Genomic DNA, 16,287 nt, shown 5'->3' with positions numbered 1-16,287 from the left:
TCCGGTTCCTCTGTTCTTAATTTCTAGTTTGATCCCATTGCGGTTATAAACAAAGTCTGTATTATTCCATTTCTTTCAGATTTGTTGAGATTTGTTTTATGGCTCAGGATATGATTTATCTTATTATATGTTTGAGGACACTTGAAAAGAATGTGTGCTCTGTTGTTGGGTGGAACAAAAAAAAAAGCATATAGTTAAGGGAAACAAAGAGGTAAAACTGCCCATATTCACATTGCTTGGTAGTGTTGTTAAATTGCTGTATATTCTTGCGGATTTTCTGTCCAGTTGTTCTCAGTAGTTGAGAGAGGGGTGTTAAAGTCTCCAGCAAGGATTGTGGATTGGTTTACTGCTCCTTTGGTTTCTATCAGGTTTTTGTTTTATATATACATATTCAGCAGCTCCACTGTTTGATGCATATACATTTAGAATTTGCCCTTTTATCATTGTATAATAACCCTCTATGTCTTTGGTGATTTTCTTTGTTCAGAGTCTGCTTTATATGATATTAATATAGCTGTTTCTACTTTCATTTGATTGTTTCTATACTATATATTTTTTATTATTTTTGCTTTCATCTTGCTTATATCATTATATATGAAGTGAATTTCTTCTAGATGGCATTTAGGTGGGTCATGTTTTTCAATCCACTCTATCAGTCTTTGTCTTAAGTCTGCCATTTAATTTTTTTGTTTTGTGTTCTGTTTTTCATTTCTGTTTTCTTTTTCCTGATTCCTTTAGATTAAGTTACCATTTTTAGAATTCCATTTTGATTTATCTGTAGTGTTTCTGAGTGTACCCACACACTGAGGCATGTGTGCAGAGCACATAAACAACTTGACTGAGTTCTTAAAAGCCATAAACTACTGAAACTCACTGAAGGTGAGATAGATAACCATAGTATTCTGCAACTAGTAAAGCAGTTGAATTCATAGTTTAAACTCTGCTGAAATAAGAAATCATCAGGCCCAGATGGTATTACTGGTAAATGCTACTAAACAGGTAAAGAAGAAATAACACCAATTCTCTGCAGTCTTTTCCAGAAAGAAGTAGAGGACACTCGCCAACTCATTTTGAGGCCAGAATTGCCCTAATCCAAAACCAGATAAGAACAAATTAGACTAATATAGATGCAAAAACCTATTAGGAAATAAAGTCCAGCAATATATAAAAAGAATAGTATACCACAACCAAGTAAGGTTTATCCCAGGAATGCAAGGCTGATTCATACTCAATTACTAAGAAAATAATTATTGTAATCTGCCATGTTAGCCTGAAAAATAAAAAGCACGTAATCATGTCAACTGATCCAGAAAAGCACTTGACAAAATTCAGCATGTATTCATGATGTAAACTCTCAGCAAACAAGGAATAGAAAGGAATTTATTCAGCCCAGTGCAGAGCATCTGAAAAATTAATGATGGAAGACTAAATGCTTTTCCTCCAAGATTGGGAACAAAGCAAGGATGTTTACTCTCACTACTCATATTTATCATCATAGAGGAAGTCCTAGCCAATGCAGTGAGTCAAAAAAAAAAAAAAAAAAGAAAGCATATAGTTAAGGGAAACAAAGAGGTAAAACTGCCCATATTCACAAACAACATGATTATTAGAAAATCCCGAGGGATCTACCAAACAAAACAACCTTCCTAGAACTGTGTTGAGCAAAGTCATGAGATATAAGATCAACACATAAAATCCATTTTTTGAACAACTGGAATGAACTAGAAACTGAAATTCAAAAAATACTATTTACAATAGACTTTTAAAACACAGATCAAACAAAACATATATAGTATCCAAATGCTAAAAATTATAAAATTGATAAAAGAAATCAAAGGAAACCTAAATATAGAGAAATACTGTGTCCATGCACTGTTAAACTAATAGTAAAGACGTCAGCTGTCTTCAAATTGATTTATAGATTTAATGTAATCCTAATCTGAATCCCAGCAGGACTTTTTTTGTAGATATCAGCAACTGGTCCTAAAAATTATACAAAGTGCAAAGAAACTAAACTAACCAAAACAATTTGAAAAAGAAGAAAGTTGGAGGAATACGGTCACTACCTGATCTAAAAACTTACTGTAAACTACAACAACCATGACTCTGTGGTATTAGCAGGGGGAAAGACACATAGATCTTTGGAACAGAACTGAGTTCAGAAATAATCTCATAAAAATATGGGTCAAATGATTTTTTATATAGGTGCAAAGGTAGTTCATGGGGAAAGGTTAATCTTTACAGTAAATGGTATTGGAAAGGTTGAACATTTATAGGCAAAAAAAAAAAAAAAAAAAAAAAAAAGAACCTTGTCCTAAAGCTCATACCTCACGTAAAATTTAACTCTAAATGTATTATCGATCTAAATCTAAAAGGTAAAACTAGAACACTTCTATTTAAAACAAAAACAAAAACAAAAACAAAAAAACCTTTGTGTCCTGGGATTAGGCAAAATGTTTTTAGACATGCACCAAAAGAGCAACCATAAGAAAAAAATTGACAAATTGGACATCATTTAAATTAATCACATTTGTCCTTTGAAAAGTTAGTATTAAGAAAATGAAAATGCTACAGACTGGGAGAAGATATTTGCAAACTGCCCATCTGACAACTGACTTGTATCCTTAATAAAGAACTTAATAAAGAATAAACAGCAGTAAGAAAACAATCCAGTTTTAGACGTGGGCAAATGACATGAACAGACATGCCATCAAAGCAGATATATAGATGGCAAATAAGCACATCAAGAGGTGATCCACATTATTAGTCATAGAGAAATGCAAACTTAAACTACCATGTAAGAGCTCTGCTCACTGTTAAAATGACTAATGTTAAAAACAACAACAACAACAACAACAACAAGTGCTGATGGTTTTGAGAGCAGTTGGAACTATTATTAACTGCTGGTGGGAATGCAAAATGGTACAGCCGGTCTGGAAAACTGACAGCTTCCTATAAGCATTTACCAGATGATCTAATAATTCCATTCTCTACATCTGCTTTAAAAAATGCAAAGTATAGTCTTAAAAAAACCTGTATGCACATGGTTATAGAAGCTCTGCTAATAATCACCAAAAACTAGAAACCACCCAACTATCCGTCAGCAGGTGAATGGATAAACAAACTGGTACATCCCTGCAATGGAATACTACTCATTCATAGAAAGGAATGGACAGTTGGTACACAGAACTTGGTCAATGACACTCAAAAGCATTATGCGGAATGAAAGTAGCCAGTCTCTAAAGAATACATGCTACATGATTCCATTTGTATGACATTCTGAAAAAGCCAAAACTATAATAACTGAGAATTGATCAGTGGTTGTGAGAGTTTAGGGGTTGGGGAGGGTGTGACTAAAGAAGGGCATCAGCTTTAAGGGGAGATGGAATTGTTCTAGATCTTGATTGTGGCTACACCAGTCTATAGGTGGGGTACAACTGATAGAACTGTTCACCAAAGGTAAAGGTCATTGTTACTAAATAACAACACAACCAAGGACTATTATTGCACCTTCCCCACACTGAAATTGTCCTGGGAATTATCTCGATTATAATCTGGTCCACCATCAGACATTATCCAAGTTTCAATGAGATTATGAGATTAGCATTCAGGAGGGCCAGTGAGGAGTGTTTTAGCAATAAGACGGTTGCTCAATTCAGCCATCTTGACTTTAGACATTAAGATATCCAAAATAAATTATTTTTCTGAGCAAATAAAATTTCTTTCTAAAATCTAACAATGTTAATTGTAGCATTCCACAAGTATGTGGCTGCCTGGTATATATCAGATAAGTCAACTCTTCCATTAAAAAATAATGGAAGGGAAACAAAAATATAAAAACAGGGAAGGGGACAAAACCTAAGAGACTCTTAAATATGAAGAACAAACAGGTTGTGGGAGGGGATGGGCTAAGTGGGTAAAGGGCATTAAGGAATCTACTCCTGAAATCATTGTTGTACTATATGCTAATTTGGATGTAAATTTAAAAAAAAATTAAAGTAAAATAAAAATAGAGTAAGGCTTGGGAACAGTCAATGGCCTGGAGTATTTTACCAAACTACAAAGTTCTATTGGATGTGGACTCACAACTTATCCACTCCTCCTTTTTTGTTGCCCTTTGCTCCCCCCTGCAGGAGGTTGTGGCTCACTGGATTGCTAAAAGCCGCATTGCCATTGAGAAGATACGTTTGTTGACCCTGAAAGCCGCCCACAGCATTGACACTCTAGGCAGCACTGGTGCTAAGAAGGAGGTGAGGCCCCTTGGACCACCATCTGCCAAGGCTTTTTCAGTTTCTTTCACCCACTGGGCATTTCAGGTTTTGTGGTACCCTGATGGCACTCAGAATATTGGAAGTTTCCATGTGATTTTGGTTTCAAGATTATAGATACAGGTCACTTGCTAGTTTTCCTTTCACTTGCCTGTTTTAGGGAATGATTTTCAGGGTGCAGAATATCTTCAGTTTTCTTGAGATGCAACGGGAAGAGGGAAATGCTAGACTACACAGACTTGGAATTGTATGCAGTATGTCACTTTCTGCTAGCCATGTGGCCTTGGGCAAAGTATCTGATCTTTCTGCCTGTGGCCTAGGGTTTAGCGAAGAGTGGCAAAGATGACACAGAATGTGTAGCACTTTGCTACCACATAGTGAATGTTTCATAAGAGACTCCTTTCATTCCCTGCTTTATGTTTCTGGCTTACATGGAGTAAGAACGTGATCGTTTAATTCTAAAAGCCAATAAAATTGGTAAAAGAGAACTCATTAGTGAAGGCTCTTGAATTCTTTTTTTTTTTTTTTAAAGTAGGCTCCACACCCAACATGGGGCTTGAACTCACAACCCTGAGATTAAGAGTTGCATGCTCTGAGCCAAACAGGTGCCCCTTGAATTCTTTTTTATGATCCCTAAGGTGATGAATGTGATTTATCAGTTGCCTTAAATCCTTTTGGAAACAATCAAGTTATAAATAGTAAAATATGATTTGGAAAAGATCTCTCATTCCAGAATGTATTGATTGCAATATGGCCATTAGTGGCATTACAACGGATCTCTTTGATGGATGCCAACAAAGATCCTATTTCAGTGATGAATTAATGTGGGAAAGTTCCCTTGTCTCATTTCACAAAGAAAATACAGATTATATAAAATTCTGCCACATTGTATATTGTTGAAGAGAGAAACCTTCTTATATCTTGCTTATGCAGATTGCAATGATTAAAGTGGCTGCCCCTCGGGCCGTCTGCAAAATTATTGACCGGGCGATCCAAGTGTGTGGAGGCGCAGGTGTTTCCCAGGACTACCCTCTGGCTACCATGTGAGTAGATGTCACTTAGTAATCGTCTTCATCTGACAGGCTTGGAATGGGACTAGAAATCTATAGCTGCCTCGACACTAACTGTTTAAGAAGAAAATACAGACACTAAAAGTATAGTTCAAAGCTAAATGAGGTAATATAGGTGCAATAAATGGTTGCTCTTAGGATCACAATTATTTCACTGGGCACATTGGGGCTCGTGGACTAGCGAGGGAATGGCATAGGGGTTCACCCTGAAACCAGTAGGATCACACAGGATCACAGATGGCAAAGGGAGCCCAGAGCTGGGCGTGAGTATGTCCTTAGGTCTGTTTGCCACGTCCGCAGGGATGCCTCAGGCCAGCGACCATCTCAGGTCCAGATTCTGGTGGCTGGGAGCCGAGGAACACTCTCCATTGCCTGTCACCTCGCAGCCCCCTGCCACCTTCTCTCGCACACTGGAGAATCTGGTGCCCCACCAGTTTTTCCCAGAAATCTTTAACCATAAGAAAGAACTAAATATATAGTACTACATATACAAGTGGTACATATTTAACTTCACTGCCTGTGGCTTACCTGAGGTATCTCTTAGGTCTAGCAACTTCTAGAACCCTAAAGCAAACCAAGACTGAGATTAAGCCCATTGCACTGGGCCATTTAAGATTCCTCTTCCCAGGGCGAGAACTTTAAATGGCATTTCCAAGCCCTTGGGCTTACTTTCCTTGATTTTCTTTGTGCTTTTTCTCATCACCGTCTTGGCAAGATTTCAAAAATGAATAGTCCTGGCTTAGAGTGACTGACATTAAAGTAGCAGGTTTCTCTTTGACAACTCCTGCCATCCCTGCACTTTTTGTTTTTCCAGGTATGCCCTAACACGAGCTCTGCGCATAGCAGATGGGCCCGATGAAGTCCACCTCTCCGCGATCGCGGCACTGGAGCTGCGGGACCAGGCCAGAGACATGAGGTCCAAGGTGTAGGAGGCAGCGGCATCTCACCTCCAGACAGACTTCTCGAGCTCCAGCATTTGCACCTCATTCTGTTTTTGCCCCAGTTTGAGCACAGGATTAATTGCTCGTTTTCAGTAAAGATTTGAGCATCTGTTTTGATCAGTGGGTCTTATCATTTTAAGGGTCACACAGGTTTAAGTTAAATAAGAAATTGTATAGCTGCCATCATTCAGTCTATCACCTAAGCATTCAGCATTTATTTTTAAAACATTCAGCTTGTAAAGAGATAATGAAGTAAACTGCATAGGCATAAAAATATTTTCACCTTTGGATTCTCAGAAATTGTTCCATTTAGATAAATATCCAAGGAGTCACTGTTGTGTAAAAAACATATTGGTGTCCTTTTTAACACTGGGTTTAGGGATTGGGTTAACACTTTTAGTGTTACAGTGTTTGCACTGGAGAGAGCTGCAGGAGTCATTTAATGCAGATAAGCCTCTTCATAATTCAACAGAAAACATTTATACATAAAATCTGAATGCAGTTTAAACCTTACTAGAAAACATGGCATATTATGAGAAAATGTAATTAAGAAAATTTTTAATTCTGTTGATGAGAACAGTGGATAGGTGAAGCTACAAGAATGTTGCTTAGTTTTGAGAGGAGATTAAAAACCATCTGCTCTGAATGCCATTCTGTTAATATCAAATCCTAAGCAAACATTCTTGCAGCTCTTTAAATCAGTGTTGCCCAGTATAGTGGCCACTGGCCACATGGAACTCTTGAGCACTTGAATTATGCCGAGTGCCACTGAGGAACTTTAGGTTTTTTGAAGTTTAATTAACTATTGATTCTTAGCTACTGGAAAACTTTTAAGTATGCCTATAATAACTTGGGTATGTGAATTTACTTTTTCAAATGTAAATTTTATGAAATCTAAACATGGAGGAAGTATTTTAGTTGAAAATTTAGAATCCAAAGTAGGAAACAGAGTCACTGTAAAATACCAAATTTTGAAGACTTACTATGAAAAAAAAAAAAAGGTAAAATCCCTCATTAATACTTTTTAAGTTGTGATTACATATTGAAATGATAAAATGTAGATATAAAGCATACCTTGTTTTATCGTGCTTCGCTTTTTACACTTCTTAAAATTGCGGGTTTGTGGCAGCCCTGTGGTCGAGCAAGTCAGTCGGCACCATTTTTCCAACAGCATTTGCTCACTTTGGTAATTCTCACAATATTACAAATGTTTTCATTATTATATTGAACTACTGCAATCTCATGATAAAATTTGGATGAGGACTCACTTCTTATGGATGAGCAAAGAAAGTGGTTTCTTGAGATGGAATCTACTCCTGGGGAAGATTTTTGAAATGGTAAAAAAAAAAAAAAAGACTTAAAATATCACATAAACTTAGTTGATAAAGCAGCAGCAGGATTTCAAAGATTTGACTCCAATTCTGAAGGAAGTTCCGCAGGTAAAATGCTACCAAATAGCATCACAGACTACAGACAAATAGTTCATGAAAAAAATGCAGCAAATTTCACTGTGTTGTCTTACTTTAAGGAATTTCCCAGCCACCCCAACCTTCAGCAATCCCCATCCCAAGCAGTTAACAGCCACCAACATAGAGGCAAGAATCTCCTCCAGCAAAAATATTGTGACTCGGTGAAAGCTCAGATGATGGTTAGCATTTTTTAGCAATTAAGTATTTTTTTTTAAAGATTTTGCTTTTCAGTAATCCCTACATCCATTGTCAGGCTCGAACTTTCATCCCTGAGATCGAGTCATGTGCTCCACCGACTGAGCCACTCAGGTGCCCCCCTAAAATATTTTTAATAAAGGTGTGTCCACTGATTTTTAGACAATGCCGTTGCATACTTAATGGAGTACGGTATAGTGTACATGCCCTGGGAAACCAGAAAATTCCTTTGACTTTATTGTCACATTCACTTTATTGTGGTCTGCAACCAGTCCCACCGCATCTCTAAGGTATGGCTGTGACTGAAGTAAAATGTTATTAAAATCAATTTCACCTGTTTCTTGTTACCTTTTGATGCCACTGGAATATTGGTAAAATTTTAAATTTTCAAATGAAATTATTTTTATTTCTAAAAACTTTAAAACTCTTGTTATATGAGCATACACATCACAAACATTTATTGATGTCCAGAGATTATTTAAATGCCTTCTTGGAGTGGGGAGCAGGCATTTAACAAAGACCTGGCTCTGATTCTTGTGTGTCACATGGGCCTCCTAAACATTTGCCTTTGAGCCTTAACCTCTCTACACCTCAGCTTTTCTTTCTGTGCAGGGGATTAGCCTCAATCCTTGCCTTCTGAGCATTCATTGTGACCATCACTAAAGCCATGTAGAAGCACTTGGATATTCTGAACCACAATATTTTATAAGATATCCTCATGTGAAGGAGATAAAATCTTATAACCCAAGCTATCGAATCTTATTTCTAGTTTTAAATGTTGTCACTTAGAAGAAATCAGGATTGGGGTGCCTGGGTGGCTCGGTCAGTTAAGCATCTGACTTTTGATTTTGGCTCAGGTCATGATCTCAGGGTTTGTGAGATCGAGCCCTGTGGTGGGCTCTGTGCTGACAGTGCGGACAGAGCCTGCTTGGGATTCTCTGTCTGCCCCATGTGCACACGTGCGCTCTCACTCTCTCAAAATAAATACACTTAAAAGAAAAATTAAAGGTTTATGTTTGGTACTTACAATTTTGTGATAATTTTTTCCTATGCCTTTGAAGAAAATGGTCTCAATTGGTGGTTGACTTAGCTCATCTATTTTTACTTATGTGTGTCATGAACACAACCATCCCTAAGCCAAGTCACTCCATGTGATCCATATTCACTTCTCTCCCCTACCATTCATTTATTTAAAATATTATAAAGAATGGTAAGGGTTGTTTTGAAAAGGAAAATTACAGTCTCCAAAGAATGAAAAGATCAAGGGATACTTTGCCTCAGCCATGGTGACTCAGCATGGAAACTCAGAGCCATTTCTAGGACGTCCTCAGGCTGTCCCTGGGAGTTGCCTTGTGGCCGTATGCCCAGGGGCAGTCAGCCAGCTTTGCCATGCCATGGTGTTCGGTGTTCGAAATGAGAAGTTGCCCTCCATAATAACCACATGGCAGAGAAGGAGGAGCGCTCACCAGGCAGTGCCGCATGTCATGACCTCTCCAAGATCTGCATGTGGTCAGCCGCGGGGAGGAGGGACCACGGGGACAGCCTGCCAGGGAAGTTCCCAGGAGGCTCCATACAAAAGTGGTCATGGGGGGCGCCTGGGTGGCTTGGTCGGTTAATCGTCCGACTTCGGCTCAGGTCACGATCTCATGGTCCGTGAGTTCGAGCCCCGTGTCGGGCTCTGTGCTGACAGCTCAGAGCCTGGAGCCTGTTTCAGATTCTGTGTCTCCCTCTCTCTCTGCTCCTCCCCTGTTCATGCTCTGTCTCTCTCTGTCTCAAAAATAAATAAACATTAAAAATATATATATTAAAAAAAAAACAAAACAAAAAAACCCAAAAGTGATCATGGAAGGTGTAGCAGTTCTTGTCCAGGGGAGTGGCCAGTTAAGGATCTCTTTGGTGGTTGATATTTTACCTTCAAAACATACAGCAGAAAGTTTGTGGACAAGTAGATTTACTCATCAAACTGCGATTACTTACGGAGGCTTCCCCGAAGTCTGCATCACCCCAGGTCTTTCCATACTCACTTTCTGTCCAAGAGAACTAAAGTGGGTGAAAACAGCAAAGTCCACAGCGGCATCTAGGTATTTTAAAAGGTTGATAGGGCTTGCAAAAAAGCCAAAACAACCACGTTTTTCATCCTTTTGTGAATTAAGCTACAACAGTTTCTGAGAAGTTCAGAAGGCAGGCATTTTTTACCCAGGCTTCTGAAGGTATTCAAATTAGTAAAGGTCTTAAAGGATATTATAAAGTGAACTGTATTTAAGAAAATGTCTGGAAAAAAAAAAAAAATGTCTGCTATGGGGCACCTGGGTGGCTCAGTCAATTAAACGTCCAACTTAGGTTCAGATCATGATCTCACAGTTTTTGAGTTCAAGCCCCACGTCTGGCTCTGTGCTGACAGCTCAGAGCCTGGATCCTGCTTTGGATTCTGTGCCTCCCTCTCTCTCTGCCCCTCCCCCACTCATACTATCTCTCTCTCTCTCTCTCTCTCTCTCTCTCTCTCTCTTCCTCAAAAATAAATATTAAAAAAAAATTTTTAAAGAAAATGTCTGCTATGAACAAATGTCCTGTTTCAATCAAGCCAGGTATCCTTGACCAGGCTTCTCCTCAGACATTTGATCCCTCCGCAAGGAGCAGAATACAGGGGGTGCAGACCAATCAGCAGGCTCCTATTAGCGCTCTGGGCCAGTGTTTGTTGCATGTCTTTTTCCACCATTTCTTTTGCCTGAATTACTGTGGTAGCCTCCTGATTGGGCTTCTAGTTTGTTGTCACAGCAGCCAGCATGACCCTCTCAAAATTTTTCAGTGGTTTTGCATCTCACTTAGAATAAAATCTAGAGTCCTTGCCATGACCTACAAGGTCTCATCTGAGCTCATCCCCTGACACCATTTGAACTCATCCCCTAGGCTCCCTCCCTCCATCATGGCCTCCTATCTGCTATTCCAACATGCAACCCCAGCCAGACCTCTGACGCTTGGTTCTTACTGTTTTCTCTGCCTGAAAAGTTCCACCCTGAGATTTCCAGATGCCTATTCAAAAGTCACCCTAGCAAACAAGTTAGCAGCACCTGCTTTGTCATTCTCCACCTCTCTGCTGTTCTCTTCTCACAGGACCTAACACCTAACATATTTCGTGTCTACTTATTTATGACATGCTCGCACACATGTAACCCCAGTTTTCCCCTCCTATAGTCACTTATTTCACCTATTTTATACACTGGGGTTCCCCTCAGTCCCTAGAACCATGCCTGGCCTCCATTAAGTACTCAAAAGTATGAATGAATGAATGAATGAATGAGCATGGATGATCCCTGATTTGCAACTGATGAGAGGGCAAAACATTTATTTATAGATCTGCAAACAGATCAGAGCAGAAATTTAACCTCCGGCCCACGAACACAGCTCCAGAATGGGTTATGGGTAGCTGGAGAGGACATCGGTGCCCCAGCAGTGGGCGGTGCACAGCAGTTTGGGCAAATCAGGTGATGAAACAATGTTTGATGAGTATTTGACAATCCAAAGGAATGCACACACTTACTTTTTAAGTTTTCCTGCTTTCTAATCCAATCTAATCAGCCAGAGTGCTGTGACCAACTCTCAGTTCAAAGGGAAGTTGGGAGTCCTAAGAAAAATAAAACCACTGTTGGTGATCACTAGAATTTCCAAGTTTCCAGATAAACAGGATTCTGGGAAGTATCCTCACTTAATTCAGGGCAAAGAGCATTTAGGGTCTGTGATCCTGCCACAATATTTTTATTTCTCTTTTTTTCAGTATTTCTCATTGTCATGAAGAAAATCCACAAACATTCTAATCTAAGTGTCTGGTTGTGATAAGCTCCATGAAATAAGGACTTTTCTCTACCTTATCTTCACCAAAACTACCTGAATAAACAAAGGGTGATTATCCAAATAAAGGGTGATTATCCCAGAGTTCTGCCTCTCTCTCAGGACAGTACCTTAGCAGCAAGCACCCTTTCACCCACTGGGCTGATGGCTGATACCACCTGGGTGAAAAGTCATGTTTCACTTTTTAAATGGGAAAAGATGGAGACTGCAGATGCCTCTTCCCCCCACGTCCTTACCTCTGACTTCAGTTGCTACCATTTTTTCCCTTACCCCACACCAGCCTCATTGGCCTTCTGCTGTTTCTCCAGTATCCTGGATTTTTTTAAGTTAGAAATATTTGTTTCTTATTATAGGGTCCTCTCATGAGAAAAGAGTGTGCAAAAAGAGGCTTCCTGGGTTTTCTCCCGTTCAAAACTTTCCTCCTGGTGTAGGAGGGAAAGTTCTCCATCTACTCCTGGGAAATTAGGCTACTCTAGTTTTATTTTTGATTGTTTGCATGCATTAAGAAAAAAATCAAAACCCAACTATTAGCAGGCTATCTGTCCCTTGGTACATATGCCCAGTCCACTTGGACAGACAGACAGGTGTGGACCTCAACTGCCCATCTCCATGTGCTGCCCAGAGTTAGATGGTACATTGGAAATAAGGTGCTCCTGGTTAGGGATCAAAGCCACCCTAGCTCCTGCATAGTGCGTCCAGTGAGACTCTGAGATTCCCTCTTCAGCAAGGAGGACTCTGGGTATATGTAGTAGGGCAGCCCTCTGGCCACAGGCGGTATCTGCTATAGAAGCTTGCTTACTTCTCCAAATTCTCTCTAGATTCCTTGACAAGAGTGAATGCAAATTCTGAAATGAAACACCAAGTTACACAAGGTAGAAAAAGTCATTAAGGCCACAGTCTCTCCAACTCCATGCACAGAACTCTGACCCCACCATTCCTCTCCTTTCATCCTTTGGGACCACCTAGTCCTGCCCACCCCTTCTCCTCAGTGGCAGCTTCCAGCACCCAGAAATCTTGAGCAGCCTCAGCCTCACAAGCTGGGAGTAGCCCAATTCAGGAACTTGAGGTCATCTTCAAGCCCAAGGTTCTACCTCAAGGTCTTTGCACTTGCTTCTCTATTTACCTAGAAAGCGCTTCCCCAGCCCACATTTTCAAGGCTTGCTCTTTTCCTGAAAACATGACTTTCTTCGTTTTCCTTCTGTGATCATCCCATCTAAATTTCTTTTTTTTTTTTTTAAGTTTATTTTTATTTATTTTGACAGAGGGAGAGAGCAAGCAGGGGAGGGGCAGAGAGAGAGAGAGAGGGAGACAGAATCCCAAGCAGGCTCCATGCTGCCAGCACAGAGCCTGATACAGGGCTCAAACTCAAGAACTGTGAGATCATGACCTGAGCCAAAGTCAAGAGTCGGATGCAACAGACTGAGCCACCTTGGCACCCCATCCCATCTAAATTTCTAAGCCCTTCCAACACACACACACACACACACACACACACACACACACACACACACACTCCTTATCCCCTTCCCTGGTTGGTTGGGTTTTCTTCTTAGAACTTTCACCACATAATGTTTCTTTCTTTCTTTTTTTTTTTAATTTGGCTTATTGTCCCTGCTTCCCCCACTAAATAGTATGCTTTAGCAGAGAGAGGTTTTTGTCTGTTTTGCTCACTGCTCTATCCTTATTGTGTAGGACAATGCTTGGAGCATGCATAGCAGGTCCTCAATGAATACTTGTTAAATGCATGGAATTCTTCCAGCTGCAGGAGGGCAGGGATCCGAGGCAGTTCCTTTAACCTCTAAATCAGAACTGTGATAACACAGGCTCATGGTTGCTCCCTGGCCATACAGATGCTTTTTAAAAGACCTAAAGCTAAGCTTCTCAACTCTAGCTAAGCATCAGAATCCCCTGCAGAGCTTGATAAAGATTCAACTGTCCCAGCAATTGTGTGACTTCGGTGGTAACAAGATACACCAGGGACCGCTTCCTGATCAAGTCCGTTAGGGTGTTTGACTGTAAACACCAGGAAGAGACTGGCTAATGTGAGCAAAAAGGGAACGTGTTCGGTGGGTGTGGACCTGGGAGACTGAGACATCTGGAGGAGCACCCCAGCTGTGGCTTCCCTTCCTCTGACCTTCCTCTGTCCTGGCTGTGCTTGCTTGGGCACAGGGGAGACTCTGGTTGGCCAAACTCAGGTTACACTTCCACCCGCAGCCTATCCTCAAAAAGGAAGAGGGAAGAGAAACGGATTTCAAGCCACATGATTAAAAATTTTCTAGGGCCACATTAAATAAAGTAAAAAGTTGGGGCACCTGGGTGCCCCAGTCGGTTGAGTATCCAACTCTTGGTTTTGGCTCAGGTCATGATCCCGTGGTTGTGAGATCGAGCCCCCTCTGCCCTCTCTCAACTGAGAGAAGATTCCTCTCCTCCTTGGCTACAGACTTCATGCTGGCTGTCAGGTCATCATATGGCTCGGCCTGCTCGGCCAGAATGGCCTTCTGCAGCAGGTCATTTGTGTCCATGACCGGATGTGCCGTGTCCAGAGTGGGTGCGACAGATGGACAGGGGCTCAGACTCAGCAGTCTCTGGGCAGCAGTGGCCAGGCTGAGACTCTGTCCCTGGATCTCGCTGTCCACAGTCTATAGCCGTGCGGCAGATACGGGGTTTCCTCCTAGGACTGTTTCAGTTGGCCTTTTGTTCACAGTTTTAATTTTCTGTAGCTTTCAAATCTGGTTGAGGAAGTCCTTAGCCATTTCTTTCACATATTTCTATAGTTTTCTTACAAATAGGCCATCAAATCATTTTGTTGGGACTTGGAGATTGCATTAAGTTTACTTTAGGGACAAGTGACACTTCTAATCAATCATCCTACTAGGAAGAAGATGTGTCTTTCTGTTCAAGAATTCCTTTATGCGCTTCAGTAGAGGGTCAGACAGACATCAGGTAAATCTAGCACATCTCCTGTTAAGGCTGTGCCTAAATAGTTAGTGTTTCTTTTTGTTGTGGCAGACAGTATTTTTTCTACCATTGTTTGTATGTACAAAAGCTGCTTTTATAAAGTTTTGGTTTTGCTGATTTAAAAATTTCCCTTAATATGCATTGATATTTTTTTTTAATTTTTTTTTTTCAACGTTTTTTATTTATTTTTGGGACAGAGAGAGACATAGCATGAACAGGGGAGGGGCAGAGAGAGAGGGAGACACAGAACCGGAAACAGGCTCCAGGCTCCGAGCCATCAGCCCAGAGCCTGACGCGGGGCTCGAACTCACAGACCGCGAGATCGTGACCTGGCTGAAGTCGGACGCTTAACCGACTGCGCCACCCAGGCGCCCCTTCATTGATATTTTTTAATTCGGCCTTTTTTTGTTGTTGTTGTTGTTTTGATTTGGGAGAGAGAGTTTGAGCACATGAGCCGAGGAAGGGGAGAGAGGGAGAGAATCTTAAGCAGGCTTCACACTCAGTGCAGAACCTGACGTAGGCCTTGATCCCATGACCCTAGGATCATGACCTAAGCCGAAATCATGAATCAGACATTCAACCAATTGAGCCACCCAGGCGCCCCTAAAATTCAGGTTTTAATAAAAGGTGTGTATATCAGAGTTAAAGAGTCAAATCAGGGGCACCTGGGTGGCTCAGCTGGTTAGGCGCCCAACTTCAGCTCAGGTCATGATCTCGAAGTTTGAGTTCGAGCCCTGCATCCGGCTCTGTGCCGACAGTGAGGAGCCTGCTTCGGATTCTCTCTCTCTATCTGCCTCTCCCCTGTTTGTGCTCTCTCTCTCTCTGAAAAATAAACGAATGTTAAAAAAAAAAAAGTCAAATCCCCATTCAAATCTAGTCATGAAGCACAGCGCTCTCTCCTCCCCATGCTTCAATACGCTCATCTCCTAATCCCATGCACAACCACTTAAAAACTTTTTTTTAAATTTTTTTGATGTTTATTTATTTTTGAGACAGAGAGAGACAGAGCATGAGTAGGAGGGGGGCAGAGAGAGAGAGAGGGAGACACAGAACCTGAGGCAGGCTCCAGCCTCCGAGCCATCAGCACAGAGCCCAATGCGGGGCTCCAACTCGTCAACCACAAGATCATGATCTGAGCTGCAGTCGGACACTCAACCGACTGAGCCACCCAGGCGCCCCTTAAAAACTTTTAATTGATAAGCATAGCTATCTTCTTCTAAGTAATGCAATTGTACTAGTACTGATGTCCCAGGTTTTTTGAAAACATCTCACATCTTGAGAAAATTTATGGAGCATGGTGCACATCCATATACCGCACCTAGATTCACGCCTGCTTTCTTCTCTCTCTGCTGTTTGAGTTAGTTGCAGACATCATGGCACTTATCCATATAATGATTACACTCGGGAAACATGACCTTGATAAAACACTACTATTTGTATATAGTCTGTTATATTGCTACTCCTTCATTTTCTTGTTTTTTTGCTTTAGCCATCATCTACTGACTTCTGAATTTAGAAGATTCAATTGTCTTTCATCTTC

At 40.8% G+C, this 16,287-nt stretch overlaps 1 protein-coding gene across 1 annotated transcript in view; it reads left to right on the top strand.

The window, feature by feature from the left end:
• The window catches only part of ACAD11 (acyl-CoA dehydrogenase family member 11), a 92,588-nt gene extending 86,192 nt beyond the window's left edge, over positions 1-6,396 (top strand). Inside the window, exons 18-20 of the mRNA XM_058729908.1 lie at positions 4,134-4,250; positions 5,202-5,311; positions 6,153-6,396. Of these exons, the coding sequence (XP_058585891.1) occupies positions 4,134-4,250; positions 5,202-5,311; positions 6,153-6,267 (342 nt within the window). The 3' untranslated portion in view covers positions 6,268-6,396. The remainder of the gene's footprint in view (positions 1-4,133; positions 4,251-5,201; positions 5,312-6,152) is intronic.
• Positions 6,397-16,287: the final 9,891 nt, after the last annotated feature.

This window comes from Neofelis nebulosa, chromosome 5 (assembly GCF_028018385.1).
Source record: "Neofelis nebulosa isolate mNeoNeb1 chromosome 5, mNeoNeb1.pri, whole genome shotgun sequence".
Classification (NCBI taxonomy): domain Eukaryota; kingdom Metazoa; phylum Chordata; class Mammalia; order Carnivora; family Felidae; genus Neofelis; species Neofelis nebulosa.
This window is presented reverse-complemented; position numbering and strand designations above follow the sequence as displayed.